The sequence below is a fragment of the Triturus cristatus genome, chromosome 2_2, assembly GCF_964204655.1.
Source record: "Triturus cristatus chromosome 2_2, aTriCri1.1, whole genome shotgun sequence".
NCBI lineage: Eukaryota > Metazoa > Chordata > Amphibia > Caudata > Salamandridae > Triturus > Triturus cristatus.
This window is the reverse complement of record NC_140582.1, coordinates 148,634,258-148,653,269: the sequence shown is the minus strand read 5'-3', so window position 1 is coordinate 148,653,269 and position 19,012 is coordinate 148,634,258. Positions and strand designations below refer to the sequence as shown.

Here is a 19,012-nt window from a genome sequence, read left to right as displayed (position 1 = left end):
AAAAAAGTAAGTTTTCTGGTTATGAATAATTTTTTAACGGACCGGGAAAAGCAGCACATATTTGAGCTGGACAGCAAGCAGTTTTTTCTTGACTGCTTGAAAGGAAGAGCGTTGGCGCTGCACCATTACTGTGTAATCAGGATAAAGCGAGATCCGATGGTTCTCGAATTGAATCTACGTTCGTTCTCTCACTTCTTGTAATTGCACATCGTGGTCTCTATAGTTCAGTATTTTAACAATCAGGGGTCGCAGAGGTGCCCCGGCCCTTGGCACTCCAGTTGGGATCCAGTGTGCTCTTTCCACGTAGAAATATAGTGATAAGTCCTCCTGGGCCCTGTATTCCCGGAACCAGGTTTCCATAAAGTCAGCAGCCTTGGGCCCTTCTCTGCGCTCTGGAAGTCCTATGACGTGTATGTTATTACGGCGATATCTGCCCTCCGCATCCTCGATCCTGTCCTGTAGTCCATTGACTTGCTGTTGTAGTTGTTGTATATGTGTTGTATGATCTGTGATTTGAGGTTCCACACTAGTCAGGGCTTTCTCGTGTGAATTGACTCCATCGGCAAGCTTTCCATGGTCCGCTCGGAGGAGGGTAAAGCCAGTACTAAGGGTTCCAATTTGCTGCTCTATCACTTTGCGGCAGTCTCTGACTTGTAGGATTAGGTCAAGTTTATCAGGGGAAGTCCCGACGGACTCTGGGGAGGAGGCGCCGGGCGATAAGGGTCTGGTGGTAGTTTCGGGTGCGCCCTGTGGGGCCACCTGTACCAAGGTGATTGTCCAGAGTCTTTTCTTTAAGTCTTCCCATGATGCCCACAATCGTCTATTGGGTGTTTCCTGTACTAGTATAGCGGCGACAGAGGAGGCACCACACAGCGCATTGCAAGCACAGCAGTATCATCCTTCAGAGTAACTTCTTCAGTGGGAATGCAGCCAGACAGGCGGATCCCAGAAGACTCGCAGTCCCAGTCTCTGTCACCACACACCCACGCCACTGCAGCTCACAGTCTCATATCGCAGTGTAAGATGCACTATGATGCAAGCGATCCTATTCCCATCTCAGGCCAGGTAGCAAACACTTCCTGAAAAAGCAAGATTGCCTCGCATCTCTTGCCTCTTAACACAGCTGCTTCTAGGGAAAACAGTAGTTGGCGCAGAATGTCCTCACATACCAGGGTTCCAAGGATTGCAGTACGGTATGCTGGTCATTACTCTCTGTGGCCCACACTCTGCACTCCGCTTCACCGCATCGTCACTGCAGCGGCACAAGTTCTCAGGAGGGGCCAGCTGCAGAGGTCGACATCAGCCACAGGGAGATCGTGTCCCCGGGGGTGGACCGGATTCGAAGTGCAACACCATTGGTTGTCTCAGGGCTGGGAGGCCGCACAAACGCCACCCACGGTGCCCGTAGGGTCCAGTGCCGCCACCGCAGCGGGCAGGGGGAAGAGCAGATAGGCGGTGCAGGCGCTTATCAGTGGCCCCACCGCCCCCCGCACCGGGCCAGGGGTAATATCCGTGGGAGGTGAAGTCTGTCCCACACTTCTCACTCCGCATTCCAGTAGCACGGGGGGGAAATACTGGCACGGCCCAGTAAACAGCGCAAGGTGCCCGCACTCACCGATGGCCTGTAGTTTACGTCACAGCGGGCCGACCAGCTCCTCAGACGAAGCCCAGCCGCGTACGTCCTCCGCCCCGCAGGGTCTTCAATGCCGGCACGTTCTACACCCAGGTAGAATCAGCTGGGCTGATCGGTGCTAGTCACAGGGACCTGGGCTGTCAGGAGCAGGCAGGAATTGTGGCACAACAGCTCCGGTGCTTCGCAGCAGGTAGACCGCGGCATCCACGGCTCCGGTCAAAAGCAGAGTTCCAACAGCGTCGTTGTTCCGGTCGGCCAAACCAGAAGGATCACTTCACTGGCCCACAACGGAAATGTCGCTGTGCTCCAGACGGCAAAAGCAGCCCTCTATCCGGCGATTTTACAGGATTATTCCCCCCAGGCCCTGGAACCTCACCAGATCGTGTCCGCCATCTTCAGCACTAGCCACGCCCCCGTCAGGCGTTGATTGATAAGATGCCAATAATGTTGTGTTTCCTCTTCCGACCGAAGATAACAATATTATTTTTTTTGTAATTAATTTTCATCTTGTTTGCCCGGCAGTGCATGTCTAAGACATCCAGCAATCTTTGGAGCCCTACAGTTGTTGGCTTGGTCATCACGGTTGCTTTGTATATTGTGTTTTAGATATATTTTTTGAAAACCCAATAAATAAAACACATGTTGGCTGCAGGTTCATAGTGAAGAAAAAAAAATTCAATGCAACATTGAATTTGTGAATTTTTTAAGAACCTGAAGACCTGAAGATTTAATGGACACATTTGGCCCCGTAGTTTTGGTAAACTTAGTAGTGTGTAAACATGTTGTTAGATTTGGGGGTCTCTAGTTGGCACAGGTATGCACTCATGACAAATAGGAACCCTTGCCTCTAGTCAGGGTAAGGGGGTACACTCCTAAAACAAACACTGCTCACCCCCTTGGTAGCTTGGCATGATCAGACAGGCTAATCTCAGAGGCAGTGTGTAAAGCATTTGTGAACACATACAGTAATCAAGTGACAACACTACAGATGGACACCACACAAGTTTTATATAAAAAAATAAGTATTGTTTATATAGATTTACCACAAGACCATAAACGACAAAAATCCACAATACTGTTACTTAAAAGGGTAGTTTTAGCTTAGTTCTCTTTAGTTCTTAAATGCGACACTTTTAGTTCAATGTACCTTTAGATGCGACACGCAGGGCAACGAAAGTGTTGCAACGATGGTGATGTGATGAAAGTTTGGTGTAAAGAAATAAAGACATGAAGATCTTCCTGATGCGGCACGCTTCTCCGATGTTGCGAGAGATCTCGGCTCGATGTGTCAGCTGCAGCGGCGACACCCTTGTCCAGTGATGTGACGACAGCGGCTTTGGCGGCAACACTCTTCTCCAGTGATGCGAGACGCTTCCGCTCGATGCGACAGTTACAGCGGCGACACCTTTGTTCAGAAGGGCAACAGCAGCAGCTCCGATGGTGGCACGCTTCTCCGTGGATGCGAGGCGCTTTTCTTGATGCGGTGCAAATCGACAGCTACAGCGGCGACATCCTTGTTCAGAAATGGAACGGCAGCAGCTGCGACGTCGACACGCTTCTTCGTTGTTGCGAGACTCTTCTCGTAATGCAGTGTAATGCAACAGCTCCAGCGGCGACACCCTTGTTCAGAGATGCGATGGTAGCGGCTACGACGGCGACACGCTTCTTTGGTGTTGCAAGACGCTTCTCGTGATGCGGTGCAATGCGACAGCTACAGCGGTGACACCCTTGTTCAGAGATGCGATGGCGACATGCTTCTTCTCCGTGAGTCGCGCTTCGAGCCCCTTGCGACACGCGGTCCTTCAGAAGGCCCAAAACAGCAGAAGGCACTTCCAAAGAACTCTGGGGAGCTGGGGGTTGAAGCCTGTTGTCCCTGAGACTTCAGCAGGAGGCAAGCTCTTTTCCAAGCCCTTGGAGACCCTTACACAAGTTGAATGAAACGGCACACAAAGTCCTTTCTCTTTCTTTGGCAGTCAGGCAACCACTGCAGGCCAATCCCCCAAGCAGCACTTCAGCTTAGGGATAGTCTCTCCTCAGTTTCTTCTGGTTCCACTCCTCAGCAAAGGTTTCTTCTTGTTTCCCAAAGTGATCTAAAGTTCTTGGGTTGGGGTCCCAATATTTATACTAAGTTTTACTTTGTTCTCTGAAGGCAGAGAGGCCTTTGCGTAGTCCAAACCAGTTCTAGTCAGTCCTGGAGCACTTTGTTTACATGACTCCTTCTTTCCTTTCAGAGTGCAGGGCAGAGACATCAGACGCACCATAGGAGGTGGAGCCAGCATTGTGGAGGGAAGGCACTCTACCTGTTTTAATTACATTTTGGCAGTCCACGCGGCACCCCTTTACACTGACCTGCTCCCTGCTGACGAGAGGCAACTACCTCGAAACACGTGTCCAGGGATGGCTAATGCAACACATACTTTTCTACAAACACCGTGGCATAGGCGTACTCGCCGTCGCCACTACATTGACCACAGTTCCTTGGGGCAACTTGCTGGTGTGACGAGCAGAGTGCGACCAACTTCTGATTCATTTATTATGGCTCCCTTGAGCCAACGGGCTGACGAGCCTTGGACCTGCACCTGCGCGCCATGAGAGGTACTCTACCTGTTTTAATTACATTTTGGCAGTCCACGCGGCACCCCTTTACACTGACCTGCTCCCTGCTGACGAGAGGCAACTACCTCGAAACACGTGTCCAGGGATGGCTAATGCAACACATACTTTTCTACATACACCGTGGCATAGGCGTACTCGCCGTCGCCACTACATTGACCACAGTTCCTTGGGGCAACTTGCTGGTGTGACGAGCAGAGTGCGACCAACTTCTGATTCAAGGCACAGCCCTATTCAGATCCCAGGTGCAACTCCTCCCTCCCATCTAGATGCAGATCTCTCTATTTACCACTGGGCTGCCTCACCCTGTCTCCTTGAATTCCCCAGCCCTGTCACTCAATCTCCAGACAAGGAATACACAGCCTAGCAGAGGCAGGTATTTTATCATTCAGGCATACTACATTCAAATTTCTACCATGTTCCCTGAGTCAGTTAAGATTATAAGATGTAATAATCAAACTGCCCATTCTGGCCTATGGAGAACAGGTAGCCTTGCAATAGTGAAAAACAAAAATGGCTGTAATTCACTATTAGAACATGCCACACACACCAGGGCATGTCCTACCTTATACTAATACAATGCACCCTGCCCTTGGGCCTACCATAGGGGTGTCTGATATGAAGAAAAGGGAAGGTTTAGGGACTGGCAAGTGGGTGCACTTGCCCAGTCAGCATGACAGTACCAGACTGAATGCAGGCTCTGCAATGGCAGGCCTTAGACACACTTTTACAGGCTGCTTCTGTGGGTGGCACAACCAGTGCCGCAAGCCCACCAGCAGTATTTGGATTTACAAGCCCTGGGCACTCCTGGTGCACTGTACTAGTGTCTGACAGGTAAACCAAACCAACCAATCATGGAATCACTAATACATACATCAATTTACAATAGGGAGAGCATATGCCCTTTAACACTGATCAGCATTGGTAAAGTGCCTAGAGTCATAACACAGCCATGAACAGGTCAGAAAAAATATAGGAGGAAGGCAAAAAGTTCAGGGATGACCCTGCAAAAAGGGCCAAGTCCAACACATGTATATGAGGTTTTGGAATGTTTTAGCTCCAACTAGAAGGCTAATTGGGAAATGAGATCTCTTGGGTGTTCTGCACCCAACTGGAATTATTTTTGCCCTTGAATTATATTTGTGACACTCTTTTCGCTGAAGGGGAGGAGAAGTGTACAGTTATTCACTAGTTACCCAATAAACTTTTGAATGTAACTAATATATAGGCAACTATGAATAGTTTGACATTGGGTCATTAAGAAACATAGGTGTAACACAGGCCCCTGGGGTTCAAGATGCCCCCACAATTTAGTGGGCCACTATTAAGTCTAAATCTATGAGATATAGGTGTTTTGCAGGTCTCATTACACATTTTTGCAGTGGGGACCATCATGTTCAACTATACCGGACTTTTAAAGGGTAACTAAGGATGAATGCTTAACTCCCCAGCAGGTCAAGTGTTCTCTACACTGGATATATTTCTTGGAATTATTAAAAATGTTACATGGGTCCTTGGGCAGAAATTGGCTTGAATATATCCCCATTCTGGGGTGTTTAAAATAAGAAAAGCGAGAGCGAAATCCTGGAAACTGGAAATGACTCATATAACAAAAAATGTATTTTTTAAATACAGTATTAATAGTTATGCCCAACTATCCTCATGCATTCCATCATAACGTAAGTTAAACCCAACTTCAAAGGTTAAACTTAAATTTCTTTGATTTAGGCTTTAGATACAGTTTGGTGGGGGAGCAGTGCGCGGACATTAAACCAGTGAACGGGCTTGTCTTGGTAAAGAGAAAACCAAAACAATCAAATCTTTAAATTTATATATGTCCAAAATATATTCTGAAGAAAGATATTCACTTCATAAAGTTTTCAATACAGCAGAACTCTATAATATTTCAAGGGAAAGCAACTTTTGTTTTCTAAACACAGTGCTAATTATGTGCAACTACTGTGAATTTCAGTCTAAATAAGATATATTAATGTATGTGAAGGTAACAGAAAATATTATGTGAGTGTATTGGTGAGTTTTAAAGAAATATGGGTGTATAGGTGGATGCCAGTTAGAATTTAGTTTGCAGTTTTAGTTGAAGGCAACCATGACTAACACGTTTTTACATTTTTATCAAGAACCTGTTTTCCTTCATCAGACATTTTGTATTTAATTGTCCCAGATTATTATTTTTAGATATTCACTATCACAATGTGGGCAACATTGTTTAGGAATGACTATACTGCTGTTGATCAGCAGCTGCTGATTTACTTTATTATTCATTCTTTTCTCTTTCTTTTAACTGAATATGTTTGTTATATTCCATATAGGTGCCATAATATAGGCCCAGGTAACTTTGTTACCCTTCACCTATATTCTTCCCTACATTACACTTATAATGGTTTACAGGGATTGACCTATTATTTAGATACAACACTGCATTCAGCATGAGGATTCCTGGAAGCACAGCGGGACTACCATCTCCTGTATAATATCTAAGTATAAAGTTCATGCCCGACGTCATCCTCAGGCCGACACAATAATACAGCGAGGTATGACCCCTGGGGAGACCTATGGGTATATGTACATCACTTCTTGCCAAGACAGACAGAGGAGACCAGGGATTTCCGGCCGACACACTGACCAGAGACGCTGAGGTTCCTGCATGCAGACCATACAGCTTGCAGTGGTCTAAAACATCCCTCGTGGGGTGTCCAATTCGAGACCTGGACGGTCTCCCGCACTCTCTCACTTCATGTAATGGGGTTGACTTTATCCTACAGGGATTCTTGGCTTAACACCTACACACATGCTAGGTACACATTTAGTTAGGGAGGCATCGTAGGAGTACGCATCTTTTTACCGTCATGTAATTTATATACTCGTATGAATTCATGATTACTGCAATATGGTAGAGCTATACCATCCGTTTACTTTCATAGTACAGCTAATCATTTATATCTTTTACTATCTAACGGTTGTTGTAATTCATCTATTTTACACCAGAATCACAACTGTTCAATAAATACTTAAAGAAAACGTCCAGCCTGTTTTTTCTGTGTATCTCTCTAAGACAGACTAAGTAAGCACGAGTGACTGAGCAAAAAGTGGTATTGTATCCACGGTACTGAGGGATCAGGGTTGTCATGTTCGATGGTTGCCAAGAACTATTCTCTCCTTGGTAAGAGAAGATTCTAGTGGCACTGTGAGCTAGCAGATACAGAAGGCCAACATACTCGTTGGGGGTGTTCAGAATCAGTCCGACACCAATCCTACAGTGTATGCTGTCCGAACACGCAGATCCTGTATAGGTTTTATAGAATCTACACAACATGTTATTGGAAATTACAATTATTGCATGTATACACAACTATATCTTAACTCTTTTTCTGCAAACAATGGAAAAGGTTTTAAGGAACTTTAATCAACTTACATTGTTCTTGATTGACCGGTAGATTTGTTGATCGGACCCAGACAAGAATGAAAAACAGAAAAAGAGGCCACAGCAACTCCACCAACAATCGAATCTGTAAAACATAAATTATGTATAGATTTAAAGCGCACATTAGAGTACCTCAAATGATAAAATGCCACTAACGTAAACATTTTAGAAAGATAGTCTTATACAGGAATTTCTAGGGACACAAATATTCAAATCACTGTCTAACCTCTCTTTGGAGGAGATATAGCCCACTTATTCATACACAAAGACAGATTTTTCAGAACTCAGCAGGACATATGTGCCTCTGCGTACGTGTTCACAATGTCTGCTTTTTTAAAATCTAATCTCTTTGCATAAAATCGGCAGCATTTAGTAATGCTGAAAGTCTTCTTTCTAAATCAGGCTTCTAAACTTTATTACTAAAGATTTAAATCAAAATTTTCTCAGGTAAAAATAAAATTGGCATAAAAAGAAAGTGCAATTCATTTTTGTTAGAAATTGGGGTTTCTGGTTGGCCGAGTATAAACCCTGTCCAAGCAGGAGAAACAATCTTAGTCAGGGTAAGTCAGATACATAACCTAAATAACCTGTGCTCATCCTCTGTTAGTTTGGCAGAGAGCAGTCAAGCTTAACATAAGAGACAATGTGTAAAGTATTTATGCAACACTTAACTTAGAGTAACAGGGTAAAACACCACAAAAAGACTCCACATCAGTCTAGAAAAATATTGAATATTTATCAGATTAAAAGAAGACCAAAATGACAAGAATCTAACAAGCAGAAATCGAAATTTGAATTTTCAAAGATTACATCTAAAAGCAGTGCTTAGAAGTCAATAACTTTAAATGTTTCCGATTCACACAGTCAGGTCGATGCATCGAAGTTGACCCTCGCAGCGGTTTCTATGGACAAGTGTTGCGTCGTCGTCAAACCTTGCAGTTGGGACCCATGTTGTTGTCTAAGCGGCACTGTGTTGGTGCCAGAGAGCACTGCATCAGTTCCAATCTGCGTAAAGGGGTCACTGCATTGTTTGTTGCAGGAAACAGCTGAAGAACCCACTTCTAAGGGACAGGACTGGAGGGGACACTTCAGGAAAGGGTAGGACTTACAAATGGCAGAGTCTCAAAGTACCAGCAGAGTTGAAAGAAGACTTTTGTAACATTAGAGAACACGAGGCAAGCCACCAAGCCATTGGAGAAACATGTGTTCAGGGGTGTAGAGAACAGGTCTAGTCCTTCTAAATCCCAGGCAAGAAGCAGCAGCCAGCAGGTAAACACATCAGAGCAGGTAGCAAAGTGGTAGTCGTTCCTACAGCACAGCAATCAGCAGGTAGCAGGCCTAAACAACAATGCAGGTAGCAAATGGGCAGTCCCTCTTGCAGCATAGCAGCTCTTCTTCCAGGCAGAATGTCCTTGGTTCTGCAAAGTTCTGCTTTGGTGGTATTAGGGATCCACTACGTATACCCAAATATGCCATCAAAGTGAGGGGACTTCAAAGATACCTTTGAAGATCACAAGGCCCCTGCCTTTCCTACCCTGGCTCTAGAATCACTACAGGGGTAGGGGGTGTGCAGCTTTTTGTGTGGGGACAGGCACAGCCCCATTCAGGTGCAAGTGTCAACTCCACCGTCCCAATCTCGTCAGGAAGGCCCATCAGCCTGGTGATGGGGAACCAGGATGCAAGTGTCACACCCCAGCCCCCTTTGTGTGATTGTCTAGAGAAAATGCACAAAGGCCAGCTGTCACCCAACACAGACATGTATTCAGAGACAGGCAGAGGCACAGAAAGGTTGAAGTAAAAACAAGCCACATTTCTAGAAGTGCTATTTTTAGGCTTACAGTTTAAAATCCGACTTCACCATAAATTGTGATTTAGAATTGTGAGCCCAGAGACACCAAACACCAATCTCTATCTTTAACCAATTGGAAATTACACTTAAAGATGTTTTAAGGCAATCTCAATGTTAACCTATGGGAGAGATAGGCCTTGCAGTAGTGAAAACCTAATTTAGCAGTTCTTTACTACTAGGACATGTAAAACTCAAATGTTCATGTCCTACCTTTTAAATACACTTCACTCTGCCCATAGGGCTGCCTAAGGCCTACCTTATGGGTGACTTATTTGTAATAAAAAGGATGGTTTGGGCCTGACAAGAAGGTTAACTTGCCATGTAAAAATAGCATATTAAAACTGCACACACAGGCTCTGCAGTGGCAGGAATGACCCATGTTTAAAGGGCTACGGAATGGGTGGAACAATCATTACAGCAGGCCCCCTAGTAGCATTTACTTTACAAGCACATATAGTGCACTCTACCAGGGGCATAAAAGTAAATTAAATATGCCAATTGTGGATAAGCCAATGTTACCATATTTTGAGTACAGAGCCTATTTACTTTAGCACTGGTTACCAGTGGTAAAGTGCCCAGAATCCTAAAGCCAGCAAAAATGAAGTTAGCAAAACAGGAGGACAGAAGGCAAAAAGTCAGGGGAAACCATACCAAGCATGCCAGGTCTAACAATTTTCATTTGAGCCAAGATTACAAGTACATGCATTAGAACTGCACAAGATCACAAAACAGTAACCATAGTAGTAGTAAAATGCCTGAGTACACAAATAAAACCTGTTATGTAGATTTCTCATATTAGAGGAAGCCATTCTATGGAAATACCGCTCACTTCCCACTTATGTTTTTTGACAAATATTGTGGCAGTTAGTAAACATTTTCTACCCTGATCTGCCACAGTGGGCAAAATTAAATTTTTTGATCCTAACATATTGGAATGATTGTTTGTTCCTCAGACAACGACAGTTGTAACATTGACAGTTGAAACTCCCAGCCTTTACCTTAATCCCTTAGAGCAATTACCTTGTTTGCAAAATGGGTTAGGTAGTGCACTTTTGCTGTATTTAAGACTGAGCTGGCGCTCCTAGGTATCGGTCATTTTCCCAGTTGGATGGCAGGGTATACCCAGTTTCACTGGTGCAAGGGGCCGGCATTGTTGCTGGAGATGGGCCAGCCACATGTCCTGCCTGTAGCACTTCAGTGGATTTAAAGATAAACTATGACAAATGGTTTTAAAGAGAATGTCAAAACCATTTGTTTTCCATTTCTGAGGGTTCCTGCCTCCTGCAGGGTCGCCGGGAGCAGTGCTGACTTTCTGGGCTTTGGGAGGTGAAGATCTGGTGGACTATCTGCTTTTTTTGGATCAGTACATGTGTAACAAAGACTCTTCAAAATTCGAAACATTGTAGTTCTGTATAATGTGCTCTTTGCTACGCATTTCACTTAATGCATTTCAGTTTAACATTTTAAATTATACAATTGCATTCAATGCCATTTGGTAGAAGTGACGGTTTGCAATCACAAACTTATTCACATTCATGTCCCCACCGACACGGCCCTTATAACGATGCTATTAGTGAATCAAGAGGAAAGCCAACTGTCTTTTGCCTTCATATGTGTGATAGAGCGTTGCTGATGCGAAATTTGTAGGGGTGCACCATATTCATTGTTAGTCAGCACCCGCATATAAAATAAGAATGTTTAAAGAGTAATAGAAATATATTCGTTGAAATAGAAAAGTAGAAATGTGAACAGGCCTCGAGAGAAGAGAAAAGGCCACCAGTTATTAAGAAATGCATTTGTGTAAGTGTAATGTTTAGTTGTAGTAATGTCATGCATTAAGAGACATTTAAGTCATGTTAGAAGAATGAAGAAGGTAGTTCTCGTAAGAACGAGACGAATAAATTGAATTAGTAATTGTAGTATGTTTAGTTGGAGGCCTAACCATGTATGTAAAGTGAAGGCCATCATTTTATTTTAGCCATGTTATATTAGGACGACAGGCTTTTAGCAAAGCTTATAATTGCAGTGAATTGTGAAACCTCATGATGTTAGGGGTTTTTTCTGTTCATCATTTGGCTGCAGGTACAAGGCCATGTAGCTCGTTAGTTAGAATAAGTCTTTGTTCAAATGGAATGGAGACAGAAGGAGTAGACAGGAAGGGAGTGAATTGGAATGTGAAGTTGCAACTCCTGGTACAGAAAAGGCCTGGGACCCAAGGTCGAATTTATGAAAAGGAAGATGAAAGGATCTTAATGGAAACCTACTGGAGGAAGAATCTGCCTGAAGGGGTGTGCTGAAGGGCGTGTACAGCTTTTTGGGGTTTTGTATTAGGGACAGAGCACCGTGGGTTGAGCAGACGAGACTTAGGAGAGGGACTGAAAGGAGCACTATAGATCGAGCTCTCATATGGTGAAGACTTCTTAGGAAGTTTCACTGCTGACACCTTTTATGCGATCCTCACCTGGAAGGGAATGTTGAGTAGGGATGTCACCTTAGAGTAGAGTAGGGACAGAAATGATTTGATTAATAACTTTAAATTTTGATATCACGATTGCCATAGGGTACTTGATGCTTTTGGAAGCTGCAATCCTGTTTATCTTTAGCCGTATGCGGATACTTCGTAGACTAGCAGTTGTGTTAGTCCCCATTTATCTTGTGTGCCTTGTATTGAGGTGCCTATATATTCAGATGTTTTTGCTGATAATAAAAGGTCAACCTCCCAGATTATGAGTCTTTCTTTCTGAAATGTCAAATTGCGGTAAATACGATTTGATAATTGTGTTTCTTCCCTCTACGCTATTTGGCAAATAAAAAGATCCTGGCGACCTGAGTGGGTTCTTGTAGATAATTGGATAAGAACAAGAATCTGGCGTTCCCAGTTGGTAGCAGACACGGATGGTTTATTTCTGATAGCGAGGGAAGATTGAGATTAGGATAAGTGATCCTTGAGGCCCATCAATGATAAGTGAGGTCGAATCATCGGAGGGCGAACGGCAGACGGCCTGGCAGACGGACATAGATGGCGAGTAGTGGTGCGGCAGCAAGCAGAAGCTCGAAGAGTGAGTATGAACAAGATACGATGTTGTAGATTGCGGTGTTGTATTGTGTGAGATGTTTTGCGGAGTTTGTGTGAATGTTGTGTGATTGTGAGATCAGGCTGTGAGGGCGCGCAGCCCGGGAAAGTCTTAGGCGATGAGAAGCCTAAGCGAGAGGGTGTAGAAGACACCCCTGGTAGATTTTGTTGACCAACGATCGTGAGGTACCATCGATCACCTGGACTGAGATAGGGGGAGCGAATGTATGAGTGTGTGTCAACCTGACACTGGTCGTGGGTTGTTGTATGTGGAATTAAGTATTTGTAACCTATCAGAGGCGATCTGTCTGCCCGGCAGGGACAGATAGTAACCAACCGAGGTCGACAATTTCGAGAGACTGTGGACGGACAGTCAGAGGCTGTCGACGGACAGCCAGAGGAGTAACTTGTTTGGGACAAATGGATATTTCAGCGTGTGAATGGGACGAATGCAAGGGTGAGACGAGCGGTGTGAAGGAGGGGAACTGCTGCGAGTGGAGGAAAAGTGACGTCAGAAGGTGTCGCACTGCGATAGGCTGTTAGGTGTAAGTTTGCGCTGTCATTGGCGGACATTTACCAGGAAGTAAACAGAGAATGTATGCGTTTAGCATTTGGTCATTATGAAATGTTTGAAAGGTTTCCGAGAATTGTGTTGAGGGGATGAACATGTGGTTACTCGAGAGGGTGCGGAAGCCCCTCCTGAGGACACGCCAGCACATTACATGGCAAGAAATGTAGGGTTGCATACCATAGTTTGGCTTGAGAATTGGCATAAAATTACACAAGGAGAAGGAGAGTTAGCATTCCCACGGTATGGTTCATTCAGATTAGCGGTGTTGTATCAGCTGAAGACTGTAATGGCAGCCTTACGACCTATGCCGAGGCCCACACAATTTGAAGCACTACATGCGTGGATTAGAGCAGCGCATGATAAGGAGAGAGGCAGAAATCAGGAAAGGGACATAAATGATATCCCTTATTGGAGACGACAGAAAAGTCAAAGGAAAAGACAGTAGATGGGGAGGAAGACAGTGACACGGATGACAGCCTGGTAGAAAGGTTGCTATCCGAGAGACCACCTCCATATAACCCAGATGCCTCAGAAGGTAATGAGACAAAAGAAGAAGAGAGTAGGGGAGCAGTACCCCGATCAGAAGTAAGAGTAGAAGGAAAGATCTCGATAGGAACGAGAATACCAGGTATAAGTCTGTAGGCAGCTCAGAGGTGGAGAGAGGAGTGAGGTTACCAGATTCGTTGAAAATACCAGTTATCATCGGACCTATTGAGTCGATGTACGAGCTTGAGCCAGAGACAGCAGGAAGTTTAGAACAATCAGAGGCCAGGACGAGAAATGAAGTTGAGGAAAGTGACTCGGTGAGGAGAATGGAGGGGACTCCGAAGCCTATAGAATGGAGTACGCCGATGCCAGCCACAGCTGATTCCTCAGGAGGACAGGGAGAATCGAGACCTACTAGACCGAGGTCTTTAGTTGAGTCAAGATCAGATTTGAGGATGTGGACACCACCGGTGAGAACACAGAGTCAAGGTGTGTTAGACGCAGAGAGGGGACGAGGGACGATTGTAAATCGTTCGGTTCCCATGGGCAGGTCAGGAGAGGGTAGGCCACGCGAAAGAGAATGTGAGTACGATGACAGGGATGGTACAGCCTGCCGAAAAGTTCTGAGGGGAGCTTTGAGAGGGAAAATGTTGAATGTCGTAAGACTAAAGGCAGAGTTGGATGAGATAATAGGTGGAAATCTACCCCTAGAAAGAATACTAACATACGAACAAGATGAGTTACTCTTTTTAGCGAAAGATGTGACTCGTAAAGCACGCACGGCTCATGAGAAATTGTCAGAGCTGGCAAAGAGATATGGGGTGGATTTGTCGAAAACTAGAGCGTTGCAAGGAGATCACCGGCTACAGTATAGTGATCATGAATTGGAAGATAAGAGACTCATGGGATTGAGGACCCATGTCAAAGTTCTGATTATAGCAATGCGGGCATGGATCATGCTCGATAAATGGGAAGAAAGATGGTCCAAGAAGAAAAGCTCTAGAAGAGTAGTGGGAGAGACGCCACCTCCGGGTGGAGGAACGACGGCTATAGGGAATTTCCCTTTAAGGGAGGTACAGAATGGAGGGTACGTTCATGTACCCTGGAGTAGAGGGGACTTGGCTGCCTTCACAAGTGATTTTCCCCGATTGAGGGAAAAGCCTGTGGAGTGGTACAAGCAAGTTGATCGCTTTGTCAAAATTTCGAAAGTACTGTGGATCAATTTGAACACTTTGTTTGACATAGTGATCCCGGGGGACCTGTGGTCGGAATGTAAAGTTGCGATTGAATGGCCGGCCTCAGAGCCTGACAGGGACTTGATTACACATGGCCCGTCGCCGATAGTGATGAAAAAGTTCGAACAGGTAATCACTTGGTTGAAGTCGAAGGTCTCACCTCAAGACACCGATTGGGTGAAGATAGATAGGACTGTACAAGAGCCTAAGGAGACAGTGCATGAATTTTACGAGAGGCTTTTGCAGGCTTTTAAACAGTACAGTGGTTTGGAGACGTTGGATACCAAGGATATGGGACAGTTTGTGTCCAAATTTGTGTTGGGATTGAGGCCAGAGGTTAGTCTAATGATACAGCAACATTTGATTTGTTGGCAGAATAAGCCTGTGGATGAGATTCTCCGATATGCTAGATATTGTAGCTATGAGATTGAGTCTGAGCACAGGAAATTGAAAGATAATCTGCTATTAGTACAGATGCAGACCACAGTTCAGGGACAGTCTACCGGAGGAACGTTGGGAAGGAGGCAGGGAAATTATCAAGGAGGAGCACAGAATGCTCAAGGACAGGGGAGGCCGGGAGGAGTAGATCCTAAGACCGGAATAGATGTGGCAGTGTTGAAAAAGACCACAGCTTGTCATCTTTGCCACCAGATTGGACACTGGAGACGCGAGTGTCCTTTTAATCCGTTAAACCAAATACAGCAGGAAGAAGAGTTGACCCAGGTTCCAGTGGTGGACACACTCCCTGTAGTGACGCAACCTAGAATGACAAAAGGGGGGACGAATGTACCGCAGGTACAGGTTCCCCGACCGCCTAGAATACAGAATATGCAGCAGGGAGCTCGGACGTATGTATAGATGCCTCTATTCGAAGTGAATGGGGAAGATGATTCCGATCCAGCAGCAAGATCTTGCTGGGGAGGAGAAGATGATTGTACGCTTAGAGCGGTCCTAGAAGTAGATCAGAAGGGACCCTTTGTAGAAGCAGAGATCGATGGCCACCCTATGACCTTTTTGGTTGATACGGGGGCTACAAGATCGACTGTAAGATCTGCAGTGATCCCAGATCTACCCCTTTCTGGCCAAACAATCCAAGCCGTTGGGGTAGCGAATAAGAAATTGACTAGCTCACTGATGGAACCAATACCGATTAGGATTGGGAACGTCAGTGACAGACACCAGTTTGTGGTGTGTGATTCTAGTCCAGTCTGTTTGTTAGGAAGAGACCTATTGTGCAAGCTTAATTGTACCATCTATTGTACCCCGAATGGAGTGGAAGTCCAGACAAGAGACGATGATGCGAACCAGCGTTGGTGCGTGGAAATGTATCCTGCACTCACGGTGGAAGAACTCCCATTAGACCTGAGGGATTCTGTGTCAGTTGATGTATGGGACCTTAGTGGGGAAGAGATCGGACTAGTTAAAGGTGTCGACCCAGTGAAAATAGAAGTCAAAACAAATGTAGAATACCCGAGAACTCCCCAGTACAAATTCTCACCTGAAACTATTGAGGGGATTAGACCTGTAATTGAGTCTATGCTTAGGCAAGGAATTTTTTAGAGAAATCAGGGGTAGTCCATGTAATTCGCCCATAATGGGATTGCAGAAACCGAGCGGGAAATTCAGGATTGTGCAAGATTTGCGAAGAATTAATGAGATCGTAGTTCCATGTTGTCCCGTGGTACCGAATCCATCTGTGATCCTGTTCCAAATCCCATGTGATGCGGAATGGTTCACCGTGATTGACCTGTGTCAAGCCTGTTTCTCGATTCCTCTGCATGAGGAGAGCCAATTTCTTTTTGCGTTTAGGCTGGAAAATCGTGTGTTAACATGGTGTCGTATCCCACAGGGGTACACTGAGAGCCCGTCTATTTTCAATCAGATTTTGAAAAAGAACCTTGAAGGTCTGGTGCTTCCCCAAGAGTCTGTTCTCGTCCAGTACATTGATGATTTGCTTGTGGCGTCAAAAACTGAGGACGCCTGCAGGATTGATACAGTAGCACTGTTGAATTTCCTAGGAGAGAATGGGCACAAGGTGTCTCCAAATAAATTACAGTACTGTCTGAGTGAAGTACAGTATTTGGGTCATCGGATTGAGAAAGGTAAAAGAAAAATATCACCAGATCGCATAGATGTGATTTTGAGAATGCCCGTCCCAACGACTCAGAGGGCAGTTTGAATGTTTTTGAGAATGGTTGGCTATTGTCGCCAATGGATCCCGAACTTTTCCTTTGAAGCAAAGCCCTTACAGCGGCTGACGCGCAAGGATGTGAGTGATCCGGTACCATGGGATGAAGACTGTTTAAGGTCATTCTTGAAACTAAGAGAAGCCTTGTGCTGTGCACCAGCTCTGGGAATGCCTGATTACAAGAAGGCATTCGCATTGTTTTGCTGTGAAAAAGAAGGTTGCGCATTGGCAGTGTTAACTCAAGTTCATGGGAATGTCCGTAGACCAGTTGCCTATTTTTCGGCTACACTAGATCCAGTAGCCTCTGTGTTGCCCGGAGGTCTCAGATCCGTTGCTGCAACAGGTGTCAGTATCGAGAGATGTGAGAGCATTGTAATGGGTCACCCGCTTACTGTGCATGTGCCACATTCTGTTGAACTGTTGATGACCAGGACTAAAACACAGCACCTCACGAATAATAGGTTGACACGTTATGAACAAGTCATCCTAGCTGACGAGAATGTGACGTTGAAGAGGTGTTCTGTTTTAAATCGTGCCACATTGTTACCGATCCCGAATATAGATCATGAAGATTGTGAGGAGCATGACTGCCTCGATGTGACTGAATTGTGCACCAAACCCAGACCCGATATTGTGGATGAACCACTTCCAGAGTCAGATGAAATATTCTTTGTGGATGGATCATGTTTAAGAGACAATACGGGTCAGTTGAGAGCAGCGTTTGCTGTCTGTACCATCACCGGAGTGGTTGAAGCCGCTTATCTAGAAGGAGTGTACTCCGCACAGGTGGCTGAGCTTATTGCTTTGACTCGTGCCTGTTTGGCCGCAAATGGAATCTGTATAACGATTTACACTGACAGTCAGTACGGGTTTGGTGTCGTTCCCGACTTCGGACAGTTATGGTCCCAGAGAGGATTCATGACATCATCTGGGTCGCCCATTCGAAATGGGGATTATGTGAGACAATTGTTAGAAGCATTGCAAGGCCCAGATGAAATTGCAGTGGTAAAGTGTTCTGCCCATACGAAAGGAAATGATTTTGTGTCACTTGGAAATAATTATGCAGATGAGGTTGCTCGATTTTGTGCAGAACAGGGATGTGACTTCACGGAACGACATATAAGGGGAAATGAAGAGACAACTGACCTCAGTGTGATGCTGACGATGGCAGACACATGGGAAGAGTTAAAACAATTGCAAGACGAGGTGTCTGACCAGGAACGGGATAGTTGGGTGCGAGCTGGATGTGAGAAGGGAGATGTGGATGTTTGGGTTTCGAGTGATGGAAGAGCGGTGTTACTGGAATGTCTGTTGAATCCAATGGCACGATTGATATATGGTGCTGTGCACCTCGTCAGGGATGTGATGGTGCGAGTGTTTCGTCAAACATGGTACAATACAAAGTTTCGGGCAGCAGCCGAAGCTGTATGTCAAAGATGTGTCACCTGTCAACAAATGAACGTAGGGAAGAGAACAGCTGTGACAATGAGTCACATAGGGAGGTCAGGTGGCCCTTTCAACAGGATGCAGTTAGATTTCATTGAGATGCCAAAGTGTAATGGGTTGAGGTACATATTAGTCGTAGTGTGTGTCTTTTCTAGATGGGTGGAGGCTTACCCAACACGCAGGTGGATTCTCTAACTGTAGCTAAATTACTGTTGAGAGAGCTTATCCCGAGGTTCGTGTTCCCGACCTCTTTGGAATCGAACAGAGAAACGCATTTCCACAGTGAATTAATGAAATTGCTTTGTGCTGCCTTGAACATAGACCAAAGGTTACATTGCAGCTATCGACCAGAGGCTTCTGGGATAGTAGAACAAGTTAATGGAACATTGAAGGCCAGAATGGCAAAAGTGTGCTCCTCAACTCCACTGAAGTGGCCAGATGCCTTACCTTGCCTTACCTTTGGTTCTCATGAGTCT

The 19,012-nt window shown here is 45.2% G+C and overlaps 1 protein-coding gene across 4 annotated transcripts in view; it reads right to left on the bottom strand.

Annotated features, from left to right (window-relative positions):
* Positions 1-19,012, bottom strand: part of LOC146861982 (phospholipid-transporting ATPase ABCA1-like) — a 3,104,259-nt gene that overhangs the window by 2,879,181 nt on the left and 206,066 nt on the right. For all 4 annotated transcript variants that reach the window (XM_085641135.1, XM_085641137.1, XM_085641136.1 and 1 more), the window contains exon 3: positions 7,680-7,773. In XM_085641135.1, coding sequence (XP_085497261.1) covers positions 7,680-7,773 — 94 coding nt within the window. The remainder of the gene's footprint in view (positions 1-7,679; positions 7,774-19,012) is intronic.